The sequence below is a fragment of the Nelumbo nucifera genome, chromosome 8 (genome assembly GCF_055504915.1).
Source record: "Nelumbo nucifera cultivar China Antique chromosome 8, China Antique-T2T, whole genome shotgun sequence".
In the NCBI taxonomy this organism is placed as follows: Eukaryota; Viridiplantae; Streptophyta; class Magnoliopsida; order Proteales; family Nelumbonaceae; genus Nelumbo; species Nelumbo nucifera.
This window is the reverse complement of record NC_142656.1, coordinates 32912429-32930326: the sequence shown is the minus strand read 5'-3', so window position 1 is coordinate 32930326 and position 17898 is coordinate 32912429. Positions and strand designations below refer to the sequence as shown.

Genomic DNA, 17898 nt, shown 5'->3' with positions numbered 1-17898 from the left:
AGGAGGGAAGTCAATTAATGGTTTAAAATGTCACCAATTTCCCTAATATTTCCATGACATATTTCCATTTCCATTAGCAACATGAAATTTTACCAAAATCGACATATTCCTCAGTGAACACTACCAGCACTATATGGAGTGTAAGAGATAGTTTATAACATAACTTGGTGATAATATTGTAGATATGTGGACTAACAATGTTACACCTAACTTACATGATTACCATTTTGAGCTAGATAATATTCATTTCGAGCATGAAGTTAAATATTAGTTTTTCTTTATGTAATAGATTATTTGGTTGATCTATTACAACCATTTACATTTTCTGTGAGTTTAAGTTTTGCTTTAACTCATTCTATCATGAAGCTCTAAATCTTAAGGTTTACAGGGCAACTTCTACATGTTTTTTTTGCCTATAACCTTAGTTTCTTAGCTTTGTTTAGTGATTTGGAACAAGATAATAATGTAAAAGGGTGTGGCTATGCTTCTTTTATCATTTCATAAAATATCATTCTGTATTTTGCATATTCACAATGTTTTCACCATGTCTATAATTTTTACAATATTTTTTTTATGAATAAATATAGTTTTATTACTTCAATAGATAATAGAGATCTCGTACAACAGCCCGTGGAGAGGAGCGAGCTGCAGCCTCTCTCAACTGATTACAAAGAAACTTAAAAGGAAAAGACAAACATTACAGCTGAGCCCAAAACAAGACTTCCCTATTTGCCCCTTGCTTAGCTAAGCCATCAGCCAAAGCATTTGCTGATCTCCCCACCTATTGTGTACTAGCAGGCATATTCCTTGTCAGCCACTTAAATTTTTGACTTCATTTCTGTAGCACCATATAGTTTCCTCAGGGTTCTGCAACCACCCCACCAGCACCATATAATTTTTACAATATTTCCATACGATATTTCCGACATTTCCGCCATGTTTCTTATATTTGGACGACCAACATTTCCACGGACATCAACATTTTAAACCTTTAAGTCAAACACCAGTGAGGAGTAACTTGGTGCAAGTATAAAGCTCCAAAATATTAAGGGCTGACTAAAGAAAATGTGGGCTGATGTGGTAAGAAGTTATAAGGAGTCAACAATTAACAAAAAGCATGGTTCTTGATAGAGCAGAAAGGCAAGAGAGGATTTATGCACTCAACCCAAAGTAGTTACGATTAAGGCTAAGTCGAGTTTAGTTTATAAATTATAACTAACATTTTATTTCAAATTGACCCAAGATTTCAAATTTGAACTCAATAACAAGCGACAGATAGGAGAAATCATTAAATAAAACCTGAAAAAACCATCGCATGGACTTGTACTTACAATGTCAAGGGAAGACATTCCCTCCAAGCTGCAAATAGCACGGACGCCTAGTTCCAGTAACAGTGGGAATGCCCCAAGAAATTGGAAGGCCTCCACACAACCGGCATCAAGATATAGAATGGCATCTTCAATGTGCTCTGATATCTAATCAAGATCAAAAGGAAAGATACCTTAGACACAAAATAACAACTGAAATAGTCAAAGCCAAGGTAAAGCATTCATGGAACACCAAAGTAACTAGTAACCAAGTAATTCACTTGAAAAAAATCTATTAAATCTAAGGCATTTAAATTATTCACTTATTTTGAGAAGTGAAACAAAAGAAACAATACCATGTCCAACAAATAATAAAGAATTGATCCTTTAAATAAATTCACAAGCCCTCCGATTTCAGGAAAAAAAAAATCTTACTTGATGAATGGAATCCAAACAAGACCTGATAACATCAACTAAAGCCATATTTTAGCCTTGCTAACCTGCAAATCATCCACGAAAGTTAGTAAATCTTTTTTTTACTTGATGAATACGAAAGTTAGTAAATCTACCAAGATCTTTGATAAATCTATTACATGGAACCAGAACCTGACCCAATATTCACATGGTTGACAAAACAACCATGAAAAGATCAAATATAAAAGCCTTCCATCAGTTTTCTCTTGATACATTTTCTCAATGATTTAAGAGGAGAAAATCAGAAACCCCTACCTATGAGGTTCTCTGGTCCTCACAAGCTCTCTTTCATGTATAGATGCTCTTAGAATTTTGATTCAATGAGGGGCTTTTGAACTCCGGTCAACATGATGTTCTGCTACACATTATACACTTGCAGCTCAACAACTTAAAACTGTCTATAGTTCTGTTCATAATAGAAGTGATTCTAAAGCATTATTATTATGATCCATCCATCAAGCATAAAGATAACCAATTCTGTCTGCTTGTTTGAAATGCTTTTTTTCTCGTTTTAATTCCTCAGACCCTAACACATCTCATCATCTGTCCCCATCTCTATGCACGAGCTAAAGTGCTTCAACAAGCTATAAGTGGATATCGGCCTGTAAATTGGACCAGTCACCCAATATTTCTTCCTAGAAAGAGCAAGAGGACACTAGTAGGGGTGAGCATGGGCCAGTTCGGTACGGTTCCATGGCAGAACCCGGAACCTACCCTGTGAAGGTCGGTTCCAGGGCCGATTCTAGCCTTGGTGGTTCCAGGGTCAGTTCTAGGGTCTACCCATGGAACCTGTACTTTCTTTACTCTCCCCCTTCACAAAAGAAAAACATGTTCTTTAAAAACTTGAATTTAATAAATATAATCTATAGTTTCAAGCTTATATTAAATTTAAATTTTGTAAATATTACCTTTTACACTATAAATTGTACACATTCAAAAAATATTCTCGGGTTCAAATCTTCACTACTTATTGTAAAAAACAAAAAATAAATAAAAAAAAAAATCTTCACTACTTATTGTACACATTCAATAAATTGTACACACATTCAAAAAATGAAGCATTATTGGGAAAGTGGCTATGGAGATGGCCTATGGAAAGAGAAAGTTCGTGGCACAGGGTGGGGCTTAGCATTCATGGTTGTTCTATCTCTGGTTGGGATGCAGAGGTATCTCATCGGGCTACCCAAACAATTCCATGGAAGGCAATACATGGCGTCCTCCCCAACTTCCTTCAATTTGTAAGGTATGATACTTGCTCCAAAAATTTGGTTCTTTTTTGGGAAGAAACTTGGATGGGTAATCAACCTCTAACAGACCTATTTCCTTCTTTGTATGCCCTTTCCCTTCATAAAAAGAAGGTTATCTCTATCGTTTCCCCCTCTAGTTTTACCTTTATCCTGGAATTGGGACTTTTCTTTTCGTAGAGGCTTAAGGGAGGAGGAGCTTGCTTGTGTTACTGAACTTCTATCCATTCTAGAGAGTGTTTGCTTGGACCCCTCTTCACCTGATAAAAGGGTGTGGACTCCTATCCCAAAAGATTCTTTCACTTGTGCATCCTTCTTCAAATCCATGTGTTTGAATACTCCTTTTGAGCCTTTTCCAGTGAAAGAAGTTTGGGCAAAACTTGTACCCCCCAAAATTGTTGTTTTTTGCTGGAAAGTGTACATTGGTAAGATTAATACTTTGGAGAACTTACAAAGGAAAAAGCCTTTTATTTGCTTATCCCCAAATCGGTGTGTATTGTGCAATTCTCATAGTGAGGACTGTTACCACTTACTAGCTTCTTGTTCCTTTGTTGTAGCTCTTTGGGACCGGATGTTTGTTTTGTTTGGATGTAGGTGGAATCAACCAGCAGAGGTAAAATCATTATTCTCACCAACTACCTTTGCTTGCCTAACAAAGGCTTTTTCCTTTGTTAAACACCCATTGGGTGTTTCAGAGCAACCACCCAATGGACAATTTGGAAACAAAGAAACACTAGAATTTTCCAAGATAAAGAGAGGTCATTTGTAGAAGTGAAGGAATGTATCTTAACCAGGGCTATCCATTGGCTGAAATCCTTGGCCTCTTTCTCTTTTTCATTTGATGACATCTGAAGGAACTGGGCCACAGTTGCACACTCTTCGATTAGAAAAACCAGAGCCACTATAATTTGGGTAACTCGCCCAGAAGGATTTTTTGAACTAAATTTTGACGGAAGCAACCAAGGTAATCCAAGACCGCCTAGCATTGGAGGAGTATTGAGGAATGAGAATGGCAACATCATATCCTTATTCTCAAGCCCAATAGGGATAGGGGACTCTACAAGAGCTGAGATAAGTACAAGGAATTCAGATTGCTAATCAACTAGGATTGGAGAACCTATTGATTGAAGGGGACTCTAAAGTGATTGTGGGTTGGCTGTCAAATCCAAACTCAGTTGTTTGGAGTTATAGGGATCTCATCAAAAAAGTTAAATGTTTAACAAGGCACATAACATGTAGATATCAGTGGGTGGGTAGGGAGGCAAATGCCTTGGCTGATCATCTTGCTAAACAGGGGTCTACTAGGGACCATTTATTCTGGGCAGCATTGTAATTTTATTTCTGATCTCTTGTAATGCTTAGGGGAGGCTGCATCTTGTGCCTCTCCAAGGGGTCTTGTAAAATCTTATTTCTCTTGTTTAATAAAATCATTTACAATTATCAAAATAAATAAATTACTTATTGTACACATTCAAAAAATATTTCCTTTGTAACCATGAATGCTTGGGTTCAAATCTTCTCATCCCAAAAAATATTCTGGGCTTTATTTCAAGGCAAGTTTGGTTCTCCAACAAGGCTGGTTCATTGGGTAGGGTAAACCCCTAGACCCTGGAACCAGCCTGGGTGGAGGTTGGTTCCAAGAATTTGGAACCAGAACCTACCCTGTAACAGATTGGGTAGGGTCGGTTCCATCCGGTTCCGAGTAGAACCTACCCATTTGCTCACCCCTACACACTAGTGGTTGTTGGACCCATGCCTTTGAGTTGGATTGTCAAGGAATTAGATGAAGGCTTGCCAGAGTTGAATGAAGGCAAGATCTACACAGACTAGGACATTCTTTAGTCGAGGTAGATGCTTTGGGCTGAGATTGACCATCTTTGTGACTGAATGACAATGAATGAGAGAGGAAAGGAAATAGAAAAGAGAAGACTAGGGGTTTGGGATGGTGGTAAACCCGTGATGAAGCTTCATGAGCTTGATCTGTTAAGATCAGTATATGAATTAAAGAAGAGTCATGGTAGGAAATTGGAATTTTAAAAAATAAAACAAAATTCATGAAGTACTCTGACATGAGCTTTTTCTTTCATTGTGATTTCAAAGAAAATAGGCCCACACATGGTTGAAAAATATTATTTTCTTAAATGGATAGATTGGGAGCTAAGCAACTTCTTATAAGTTGGCCTATCAAGAGGAGATCAAATGGCATCAAAGAGAAAGAACTCTTTAAGTTTTCACTTGTCAGTTCACCTTTATTAATCTTAATAAAATACTTTATTAATCGTCAAAAAAAAATTTTGTAAGGTTGCTAATGCCAGGAGAAGGGAGAACTCTATTCTCAAACTGTAAGTGAATGGCCAAATGTTGGATGATGAAAATTCTATCAAGGATGCCATAGTGGGGTACCATGAAGGGCTAGGCCAAGGTTGGATGGGATCCTAATGGATCTATCACCTTCGGAACCCAATGATGATGGAGCTGGTTCGAAGGATCTCACCCTCCTGAAATGGATGAGAGGGAAGGGAAGAGAGAGAAAAATAGAGAGGAGAAAAGGAAGAGAAAAGAGGTAGAGAAGATGTTAATAGGGTTTTTCCATATGTTCCCTTATGCAGCTTATTACAGATATTTATAATGCATGGCAAGAGGACAACAACCTCTAACAAACTCTGATCAGCCCTCATGACGTGGACGACATGTGTAGACAAACCTCAAAGGTGGTGTCGTGCACATGATCCACGGAATGCTCTGAGTTGGGGCTTGAGCATGATGGGCCTAGGCCGTGTTGTCTGGGCTTCCTTCTATGTCGGACTGTTACGAACCCGGTTAGGGACGTAATGTGAGTTTCGTCTGCTTCAAGGGAGACAAGAGACGTCAAATAAAATCCAAACGGTTCTAGGTAAAAGTTCTTCAATTGATAAGCTTTCAAAGAGCAAAAGAAGTATAAATACAGACTCGTACAACTACCCATAACCCATTACCTTACGTGACTAACCATGACACTCTCCCACTACTAACTGACCCCAAAAATAAGGAACAAGTTACTAACAAATTTCACAGCTGGGCCACGTGGCTCTCCACTATTTGCATAGCCCAACAAGTAACAGAAAAAAACACACTACTTAATTCTAGTAATTTCCAAGCTTCAACGAAACAAACGCAGCCTCATAATGCATGTAACTCCTCCATGTTCTTCCCACAGTTGTGGTTGAATCCAATCAGCTGTTTTTGTAAATAACTTCAACTGGGGTCCTCGATCCATGCTTGTAGATCTCTTATGTATCCCAGCAGCCGTGCTAGAGTCCTCTACTTGGTTTCCCAGTATAAGAGCTAGGCAGTTCCGGATCATCTCATAGGCTTTGGTACAGTGAAGCTGTTCAAACTTCCCATTATGGAGTGTAGGCAAAAACTCCAAAACGTTCCAGAAAGCTCCATATAGGGATTGTAGATGCCTTTCGAGAACAAGAAACCAAGAGCTTGATTCTATTGTTATCTCAGCAAATAATGGAAGAAGAGCAATAGCATAATCACTGTTAAGAACGTCAGTGCAAGTTCCCCCGCCATCGTATGTAGAAATATTATGAAGTGGAGATTTGGATGTCTTTGCTTCTGTTTCAGTGTTCTCAATTGACCTCGAGCAGCATTTGCTAGGCAACGTTGTTGCCCTCTGTAATGGAACAAACTTAAGCTGGTTTGTCCAAGTGGAACTATGCAGAGCAACACAGATGTCTTTGGACTATGTCGGGGTGGCACTCGTAGCTGCTCCAGTGTGCACGGAAACTTCACCTCTCGTGAAGTATCACCAACGAGAGTCCAAGGAGGGACATGAGCGACAGGATTTTCTTGGATTCCTTCTCCAATCAACTTCCTTGTAATTGCTTTTTTTCCAACATACTCTTTCGTGAGCCACCTGGTGCATTGAGAGTTCATAAATATTAACATCCATGGAAAAACTCATTGCCAGAAGTGGACAAATAGGAGATGATGCAACTGAAAGACCACACTGTACTGCTTGACCAGCCTTGACAATGGCATGGACCACGTCTTTTTCATCTAGGTTGCCAGAACCAGCAGGCCTAGAATTGGTTGTAGGAACTTCAAGGGCAGAATTAGAATAGGTGGTGATTGCAGCTTTACTCTTTCTAGCATCATCGCTGTGGTTAACGTGGTTGGGATCATATTTAACTATCAAGACAAATGGAAATCATCAAAAGTGAATACCTGTTTCTCACTCTCTGTGATGCCATCAAACACAACGTCAATGGTGTCATGGAGGAAACCGGTGTACAAATAAATGGAGATTGAACCGTTTCCCATTGTCCAAGGTGGGTCCCAGGGAATGCTCCCTTCTTCCATCATCTTAGCTTGATAGTGCAGAACTAAGTTCCTGTCCCTTGCAGCTTCTACAAACTTCATTCCCTTCCCTGTTTCAAAAGTTTTGGAGATGATCACGCCAACTCTATGTTCATTTTCGTCTCTGGCGATGATGTTGGCATTCAAAAATTTGATAAGCTCTTGTTGTAGATCAATGCCGGTTCATGTGGTAATGAGAGGTGATGTCGAACCTGATTGTGGCTTTGTAAGGGTTGGTTCCTTTATAGGACTGAGCTGAAACCCAAGCAGTATTCTCCAACTCACAGAGCTTACTGCTTATGGAATTACTGCTCCCCTGGAAGATTTCTTCAGATAAGAAGAGAGAGAGGGGAGGTGAACATTCTGGTCTTGAGCTCCACTGATTGTTGGTAATCACTGTAGTAGCATCTCCTTTAGTTGCCATGGCAGAAACAAACTGTTCACTACTGCAGCAATGATGTGTGACTTCGCACTTCTCCTTTAAGTGGTCTAATCTTACTGACAGGCCTCCGAACATGTGATTCATGGTGGAAAAGGTGAAAGAATGAGGATCAATAGGTACCATTTGAAACGACAAAGTAGTGTTAGAGTTAGGTTTCTGATGCCAACGAAGCGATGCAGATGGTAAAGATCGAGATGGAACACTATGAAACTTCTGAATCAGGGTTGATGAACGAATGACTAAGGAGTCACAAGGATGACGAGTAGACTTGGAGCCTGGAGTACTTTTCCGAAAATCAGAGGAGAAAGAAGTGACCTCCACAATGGTTTCTTCTTCTTTGCCGAAGACAGCTTCCAACTAATCAAAACGAGCCATGAGGGAATCAGACATCTGTCTGAAACATTCCATCATTTTCCCTTGGCCAGCAACCAACAATTGAACCTTTGAATGTAGTTGAGAAAGCTTATGCTCAAAACCGGGATCCATGCTTGGCTCTGATACCAATTGTTACGAACCCAGTTAGGAACATAACGTGAGTTTCGTCTGCTTCGAGGGAGACAAGAGACCTCCAATAAAAACCAAACGGTTCTAGGTAAAAATTCTTCAATTGATAAGCTTTCAAAGAGCAAAGGAAGTATTAATACAGACTCCTCTAACAGACTCATACAACTACCCATAACCCATTACCTTACATGACTAACCATGACACTCTCCCACTACTTACTGACCCCAAAAATAAGGAACAAGTTACTAACAAATTTCACAGCTGGGCCACATGGCTCTCCACTACTTGCATAGCCCAACAACTAACAGAAAAAACGCCCACTACTTAAATTCTTCTAATTTAAACCACATTCAATAAGTGGGCCCACTAATGGCCCATTAGTGGGTATGTGACACGGACCTAACATTCCCTCCCCTATCAAGAATGACCTTGTCCTCAAGATCAATGGTGGGAAACTGCCTTTGGAGTCGGTCATAGTCTTCCCAAGTGGCATCCTCTTGAGGCAAGCCATGCCATATTACTAGAGCTTCTTTATGGGACTTACCGCCACTTGTTATCCCCTGGAGATCCTTAATCCACTGAGGTTCAAACACCACCTCTCATGCCTCGATGAACTGAGGGAGAATAGGGCTGGCAACATCAATGGAAGGCAGACAGGGCTTCAAAAGGCTAACATGGAAGATGGGATGCAACTTGCATTCTGTAGGAAGGTTTAAATGGTAGGCGACAGCCCCAATTTGTTCAACCATCTGAAATGGGCCGAAGTAATGTGGAGATAACTTCTGGGACGTCCTTCGAGCCAAATATGCCTGTTTGAATGGTTGGATCCTCAAATAAACCCAATCCCCAATAGATAATTCCAACTCCTGATGCTTCTTATCATAAGCTAGCTTCATGCGTTGTTGAGCCTGTTGTAGATGGAACTTGAGGGTTTTGAGTATGCTATCCCTTGTCGTCAAGTGAACTACAACTTCTGCTACTGGAAACGCATCTAGTTTGTAAGGTAAGATGGATGGGGGGTCACACCTGTAGAGCACCTTAAAAGGGGCAGTTCTAGCTGCGATTTGGAACGTGGTATTATACCAATACTCGGCCCATGGTAACCATTGGGCCCACTTATTGGGTTTATCTCCCACAAAACACCTTAGATATGTTTCCAAGCAATAGTTGACCACTTTTGACTGACCATCCGTCTGGGGGTGATAACTGGTTGAGTGTAACAATTGAACCCCTTGAGCTGTGAAGTAGGCCTGCCAAAAGGTACTCATGAAGAGTGGGTCTCAATCGGTCAAAATGGAGTGGGGGGTTCCGTGGAGTTTCGCCACTTCCTGTATGTAGGCACGGGCCACTATGGCTGTCGAGTAGGGTCAGGAGAGTACAATAAATGCATACTTAACCAGTCTACCACCACCAACACTACCAACTTCCCTTGAGACGTGGGAAGCCTGGTTATGAAACCCATGGTAACTTCTTCCCAAACTTTCTTCAATATGGGCAGAGGCTACAACAACCCGACTAGTGTCTGCATGCTATATTCTTGTTGTTGGCAAGTCGCACATCTTGCGACATACTCCTGTACCAGCGTTTCATGCCCTTCCAATGATAATGGGCTGCCAAACGCTTATAGGTGCGAAGAGCCCCTAAATGGCCCCCTTGGGTCGAGTCATGAAATATCCGTAGCAATTCTTGATGATGTTTGGACCTATCAGATGCTACCATTTGGCCTTTGTAGAAGAGAATACCATTTTTCATAGCATACCCTAAAGTAAGTGTGGAACTGTCGAGGGTTAGGGCCTATATCTATGCCAGGTGAGGGTCGGCATGGGCCTCTTGTCTTAACTGGTCTAGTAGGGGGTAAGTGGGTCGCAACACGCCTATCACGTTAAAGTCATCTGCCCAGGAGAGGGCATCAGCCACAGCATTTGAAGGCCCAAATTTATATTCAATGATGAAATCGAACCCCAACAACTTATAGGCCCACTTTTGTTGGTCAGGGCCCAAGACTCGCTGCTCCAACAGATGTTTGATGTTGTGGTGGTCCCTCCTAACAATGAACCTTCGGCCCAAGAGATATGCTCTCCATTTCTGAACAGCTAGAGTGATCACCATGAGCTCCTTCTCGTAAGTTGATTTGGTTTGAGCTTGAGGAGAAAGGGCCTTACTGAAGAAGGCTAGGGGCCGACCTTGTTGCATTAGGAGTGTGCCTATTCCCTTACCCAATGCATCAGCCTCCACCACGAATTCTAGGTTGAAATCTAGAAGTGCCAATGTGGGTGGTGTCATCACCGCTTTCTTGAGTAACTGAAAAACCTCTTCAGCCTTATGATCCCACTCGAAGGAGTGCTTCTTCAACAATCGAGTGAGGGGTGCTGCAAGGATCCCATACCCTTAGATGAACCGGCAATAATAGTCGGTGAGACCTAGGAACCCTATGAGGGCCCATGGGGAGGTGGGCCTAGCCCACGTAAGAATGCAAGCTATCTTTTCTGGACCAGTGTGCACCTACCCATCGGAGATTATGTGCCCCAGGTAGCTAATTTGGGTTTGTCCAAAGGAACATCTTAATGGTTTAGCAAACAGTTGATGGAAGCGTAGTAAGCCCAATGTACACTGCAAGTGTTCCAGGTGAGTGGCCCAGCTCGGGCTATAAACAAGTATATCATCAAAGAAAACAAGCACAAATTGGCACAGGTAGGGCTTAAAGATCTCATTCATGAGCCTTTGGAATGTGGAAGGTGCATTAGTCAAACCAAAAGGCATTACTAGGAACTCAAAATGCCCATCTGAGGTTTGGAATGCAGTTTTGTGTATGTCCTCTAGATGGACTCGAAAGTTGAATCTGATGGTAGCCTGACCGCAAATCCAACTTCGAAAAAATACTTAGCTTTACCCAACTCATCAAATAGTTCTTCAATCAAGGGTATTGGATACCAGTCTTTCATCGTGATGTTGTTTAATGCTCTATAATCTACACGGAATCTACAATTACCGTCTTTCTTCTTCACCAAAATAATGGGTGACGAAAATGGGCTACTACTGGGCTGGATAAATCCTTTGTCTGGCAATTCATTCACCATTTGTTCCACTTCTACCCTCTAGAATGGTGATACCGGTAGGGTCTGACATTGGTGAGCGGGGCTCTGGGTTGTATTGGTATCTTGTGAACATGGGCTTAAGGGGCGGGTAGGGTAGTGGGCTCTTGAAAGATGTCAAAGTAAGCTTGGAGTAACAACTGGAGTTGTTGAGCTTGATCTGGAAAAAGGCCTATATCTTCAGGGGAAGGGGCAACGGTGGGCCCAATAGGCATCGAGCCCATGCTAAGTAAAGGGGTAGAATTGTGTCACCAGTTTTTGAGGATAACTTCTAGGTTATCTGCGGTTATGGGTTGATTTTTAGCTCCCTTTGGGACAGGGACTGCCTTCATGTGTGAATTGCATCATCAATTCGGCCCAATTACATACCACAGGGCCCAATAGTTGTAACCACTGTATCCCCAAAACCACATTTACTCTCGTGAACTCTAATGGATGTAAGTCCACCCTGAAGGTATACCCCTGAATCTTGAGCTCAACTGACTTACACCTCCTTTCGCATGTGCTATGGTGGTCGTTGGCTACATTGACTGCAAATGGTGCAACGGTCTCAATCATTAGCCCAAGTTGTCGAGCTAGTCCCATAGTTATGAAGTTCAAAGAACTCCCACTATCCATCAAAACAGCCACTCTCCTCCCCAAGATCTGCCCATGGACCCGCATGGTTCTTGGGGTTTGGTATCCCGCTAGAGCCTGAAGGGAAATAACATAGTATTCAACTTTCGATACAACTTCCATTTATTGGACCCTGGGGTCTTCTGTAGGAGACTCAGGTTCCTCCTCCTCTTCTACTTGCAGGAGGTACACATGTCGGGCCATGCTTGAAACAAATTTCTCGTCACAATTATAGCAAAGGCCCTTCTCCCTTCTGGCCTACTTCTTTGTCCATGACAATTTTCAGTGAGGAAGGGTCGATGCCAGTGTTTTAAAAGCGCAAGGCGCAAAAAAAAAGCGCAAGGTCCAATTTGTGCCTGAGGCGCAAGGCAAGGCATGCGCCTTTCTAGGCAAGGCGTAAAATTACAATAAAAAAAAGCTAAAAAATCAAATAAAAAGTCAGAAAATTCAAAAAAAAGGCCACAAATTTTTAAAAATGCAAAAAAAAAACTCAAAAAGTATTAAACATAATGTTAATAAAAAATATAAACTTAAATTTTAAAATAAATGTTTTAAAAAACCTATTATCTAAAATTAAAATACCTAAATATAACATGTAAAGCGTATTCAAGTGAAAATTTAAAAATAAAAGTAAACATATAAAGCATTTTCAAGCAAGTAAAACCCACAATCTCTTTTTTTCCTTAATTGCATTGCTTCAAATAGCTAATGTGATGTAAAACATATTGCATTCTTGATTCTATGAGTCGCCTTTGTACCACACCCCTCGAGGCAATACCGAACATTCTTGATTCTATGCTGCCCGAACAAGTCTATTGATTTTCTTCTCCTCTTTTATTTTTTTATTTTAATTCTTGAGCTAATTCTCATTGACCGGGGAGTTATCTTCCCCAAACCCGATTTTGTTAGATAACAAATCAAAATATCTATCCCTGACCCGAGAGTTTGAATCAAACAAACTTTTACTAAAACAAAACACTAAACCAATCACCCATAAACAGAGCATGGCGGACTTCACCTTTAGATCGATCTCAAATCACAGCAATAGCAATAATCAACATGAAAATAGCAAAAATAAAAAGATAGAATCATTATCAGCAACACAACAAAATTAAAAAAGTAATAACTAAATTAAATCCATTGGAAACCCTTAGGCAGTAATCACGTTACCATCCCTAAAACCAGGTTACAGAGGTTGCATTGTCCACTATGGCACCGGCTAAAACTCACAGAGAAGGGCTCAGTGGAACTTCACCGCCATCCCCAATAACCGGCAGTCAGATAAAAAAGAAAAGAAAGAGACCCGAAAATTAACAGGGGGAAGTACTGATGAGAAGAAACCTTACCAGAGCCGTATGTTGGCCTGAAATTGAACGGTTGCTGATCGAGAGATTAATGGAGCAGAAAGGTAGGTTAAGCTCAAATGAAGGCTGTTATGTTGGGTTTCACTTCATGAACGATGAACACAGAGGAGATCACAGTATGTTTCAGTCTCAGATCATTCACTTCATTTGGACTCTAACCAGGGGATTGGGGAAAATGGCGATGCCTCGGAGGTATGCTGCTTGAAATACAAGAGGTGGTACGGTTGAGCTGCTGCTGCTAGTGAAGGTTTTGCGCTATTGAGTCTCTGTCGCTGGTTCTCTAGATCAAGGGCGATGACCAGTAGAAATGGCAATTCGAAAGGTTCGACGGAAGAAGAAGAAGAGAATGAGGAAGGGAGAAGAGAGGGAAAAGTGGAGAGAATGGAAGAACAGAGAGGAACCAGAGGGAAAATGGTTCTGGTCGCTGCCGCTCCGCCTCTCTTCGAACGAAAGAGGAGATCCACCGTGTTCCCCCATTCGAATGAAAAATAAGCCTATACTTTTAGAAAGGGAAAATTCCCGACGGATACCTGATGTTTAGGCAGAATGCCAATCTAGGGCATGTTTGTTTTCTCTTACTTGAGGAAATTGGTGTTTAGTTCCTCTTATCGATCTTTTTATATTATCTATAAATCCTTTCTATTTACAATTTTCATTGGACATTTTCTACCCATTATCTAAGCATAATACAACAGGCATAAAAAGAGTATATATGTCCTTTACTCTCATTCTAAAAATTATCCACTTATAGCCAAGGTTTTTAAAATTGACTCAAAGAATGAACTGGTCAGGGGTTTGATTCCTGGGTCAAACGGTTCGAATGATCATCCCGTTTTGACAAAAAAATAAAAAATAATAAAAAATGGTCAAAACTTTTGAACGGTTCGAATGGTTCAACCACCCGGGTCAGCGGTTTGTTGACCAAATCAACGTTTTTTTGCAAATATCCGATTTTGGAGAAAAACGGAACCAGTCACCTAACCGGTTCCCGAATTTTCCGATCAAACAGTCTAGTCCGGTCTGGTTTTGAAAACCATGCTTGTAACAGTTCAGAAACCACCCACTTATAATTGTTCAAAAACTGCCCATGAATTATAAATAGTTTTGTCTTAGAGATACTGTCATGTGCAAAAGCACGCACATGTTTACTAGTATTTCTTAAAGTGCAATTATACAACTTTGTTTTCCAATAACACCCACAAAAAGACAAATAAAACCCTCATATATGGAGTCAAAATGTATATTTGATAATTCTTATTTAGAATTCAAAATTAATAACAACATTCTCTACATTCAGAGTTCAAAGGAAAAAAAAGTTCACTAATACCAATATACCTCTTGATGTAATTATTGCACTTTCAAATGTCAGACTTCAGAGCAATCGAACAGGCCCTTACTACCCGACTTTAAAATGTGATAATCTAGTACCCGAACTTTCAATGTGCGACAATCCAGTATCCAACGTTAACTCATCGTCAATCAAAACCATTACGTGATATCAGGTGTGGTTAAAACATTTTTGTAATACCAAAACTAACCTTTATGAAAAGATTTGGACTGTTTTACCCTTTTTCCTTCCTATTTCCCTAATCCCCTTTCTCTTCAATTTGGGTTAAAGGAACGAGAGAGGATAAGATACTTCACTCAACTCTGACCATTTTACTCAGTGTTAACTCCCGCTTTTAATTTCGAGCATGCTTCACTCAACTCTGATCGTTTATTGACGAAATGAAGGTAGTAAGCATAGCCTATTCCATCCCTTTCTCTTCAAACTCGATTGAAGAAACAACGGAAGAGAGGAGACTCGATTGTTCACGTGCAGGTTGAAAAAACAACAAAAAAAGGTGGTAAACTTTACCCCTAGCATCTATCTCCCCCAACATTTGTTCATCTATAACCGTGCACAGTTCTGATGGAATTTTCATACGGACTCCACTCTAGAACCGCGCACAAACTTGTTCTTGTTCTAACTCTAATTGGACCCATGATCATGATAGATAGGATGGACTTGTTAATCTTAAGTTGAGACTTGAGAAATGGATGGGATTGCACGACCAACAAATCTACATAAGCTATAGCCATCTTGCCAACGGCATCGAAGATGGTGGGACAAAAGTTTAGCTTCATATAGGCTAATCTGAAAAATGTTCCTCCTTTACTATTTATTTGTTGCAAAATATGCCAGAAGCATGTTGTGAGCATCAGAAGGGAATTTGGGACAAATTAGGGTTCAGGCAGCAAACCAAGCAAAAACTGGGTGCTAACAGCTACCCCTCTTTGTTGTGAGATAGGAAACAACGAAACAACAAAAATCAAAAAGAGCACAGAGATTTTTATGAACGGTAGGTTTGGAAGATGGCCAAGAGATGGAGAGAGAATTATGATGAAAAAAGGCAAAGAAGAAGAGGAGTTTCCATGCAGCATCGGTTCATTATGTTCAGGCCATTTTATTCTTGGTGAAATGACCTCTCATAAGTATCAAGAACCTTCGGAATCAGGGTACATAAGCCGTAAAAGAAAACAATAAAAACAAATGATGATATGAAAACTACACATTTTGGGGAAAAAAACCCTCCTACGTATCAGAAACCTAGTGGAATCAAGGTACATTTGTTATAGAAGAAGGCACCAAAAGGCAATCACAACACAACATCAAAAGTAATTCAAGAGAATAATACTTAAGCTTATTGCAAAGCGCAATCACAACACAAACACATATATTCTTTAGATAGCATTTTAAAAATCCTTGATAAAGCAATTTAGAAACTTGATAGAGGTTTTGTAGTTGATATAGTGTAACTGCTCTTTGGTTGGGCGAAAGACACCCTTCCATGTAACAGCATTTTACGCTTGAAGATTCGACAAAACACTCAAAAAATCTAGTAAAAGTGCAAAGTGTTATGCTTTCAAGTGTGTGGCGGTGTCCTATATGATTAATGCACGATTAATATGATATCCCGAACTATTATTTTCTTTTGTGCTCTTTGGCGGATGATAGGGAATTTCAACACAATAACGAAGTCATCAAAGGTTATAAGATTGAAGGGCATGCTGCCATACGCATGGAAATGAAGGTGGACCTGTCATCAAGATTCTCGTGGCCAAAGTTTTTCTTTCTTCTCTCTTTTTTTTTGATTTTTTGATATGTAGTTTTATTTTTTGAAATGCAGTGATGCATTTTGATTGACAAAAATGTGTATTATTCCATGACTCAAATAGAAAATTGCTAAAAATCGAGAAAACAACAAGATTTATTCTATGCGATGACGTGAGACAATGTTAATTTCTTCACCACAATGGACTTTCTTGCTGCTAGGAACTTTAGTGCCACGAAAGATTTTAATGCCGCGAGGGACTTTAGTGCCACGAGGGGCTTTAGTGCCGGAACGGAATTTGAAGCAAATATGATGACAATTGAAGCAGACGGTTTCTATGCTGAAAGGCGAAGAACTGATGTTGATTCTTTTTTATCCATGAGGGGCTTTAATTCCTTAAATGTCTTTGATGCCTCAAGGGACTTTAATGCCGCGAGGGACTTTGATTCTGTGAAGGGCTTTAATGCCATGAAGGGCTTTGACACTGTAACAGACTTTAATGCCACTGTGAACTTTGATACTAATATAATTCAGATGAACTGTTCATAATTTAAATATATGATTTCTATGTCAAATGTGCGTTAAGCCGCGAAACATTGATACTTTGATGCGAGGGATGTTAGTGCCATGAAGGGCTTTGATGTTGTAATAGACGTTAATGCCACAAGGGACTTTGATACTAATATAATTCAAATGACATTTTCATGATTTAAACAAATAACTTCTATGTGTGTTAAGTCGCGAAACATTAATACTTTGCCGCAAGGGACTTTAATGCCAAGAAGGGCTTTTGATGCCGTAACGGACTTTAATGCCACAAGAGACTTTGAGGCTGCAAGAGGCTTTGAAATAAATTTGGCATAGATTATTGCTTTTTTATTGAAACTTGACGAGATAATGATCTTTAAATAAAACAATGATGAATTTCAGGATACATTATGACACGATGCAAATCAACAAAACATTGATATTTTGCCATTGGGGACTTTAGTGTCGTGAAGAGTTTTACTGTCACAAAGGACTTTGATGCCGCAAGAGACTTTGAAACAAATTTGACTCAGATGAATGATTCTTTACTCAAATATGATAAGGTAATGATCTTTAATTGAAACAGTGATGATTTCTATATCTATGATGCGTTATGACATGATGCAAATCAACAAAACATTGATATTCTGCCACGAGGGACTTTAGTGTCATAAAGGGCTTTATTGTCACAAGGGACTTTGAAGCGAATATGAGTCATGATCAAACATTGATTTCAATGCCATAGGGCAGAAAATGATATGATGATCTAGAAGCTAGATGATTAATTGAGAACAAGATTCCTCGCATAATGAATGCTTTCAATTGAAAATTTAACTGGTCGACCAGTCAAGAAAAACAATGCATTATTTTTCTTGTAAGCAACAT

The 17898-nt window shown here is 39.9% G+C and overlaps 1 protein-coding gene across 6 annotated transcripts in view; it reads right to left on the bottom strand.

Annotated features, from left to right (window-relative positions):
* The window catches only part of LOC104603167 (vesicle docking protein), a 33045-nt gene extending 19064 nt beyond the window's left edge, over window positions 1-13981 (bottom strand). For 2 of the 6 annotated variants that reach the window (XM_010267131.3, XM_088893193.1), the window contains exon 1: window positions 1332-1470. Coding sequence is in view for 3 of the 6 variants with exons in the window: in XM_019198723.2 (XP_019054268.1) it covers window positions 1332-1475; window positions 1743-1790 (192 nt within the window). In the remaining 3 variants the exon portion in view is untranslated. Of the gene's footprint in view, window positions 1-1331; window positions 1476-1742; window positions 1808-2036; window positions 2137-13372 lie in introns of those variants that run through there. The other 4 variants (XM_019198723.2, XM_010267128.3, XM_010267130.3 and 1 more) reach the window with 4 other exon arrangements.
* Window positions 13982-17898: the final 3917 nt, after the last annotated feature.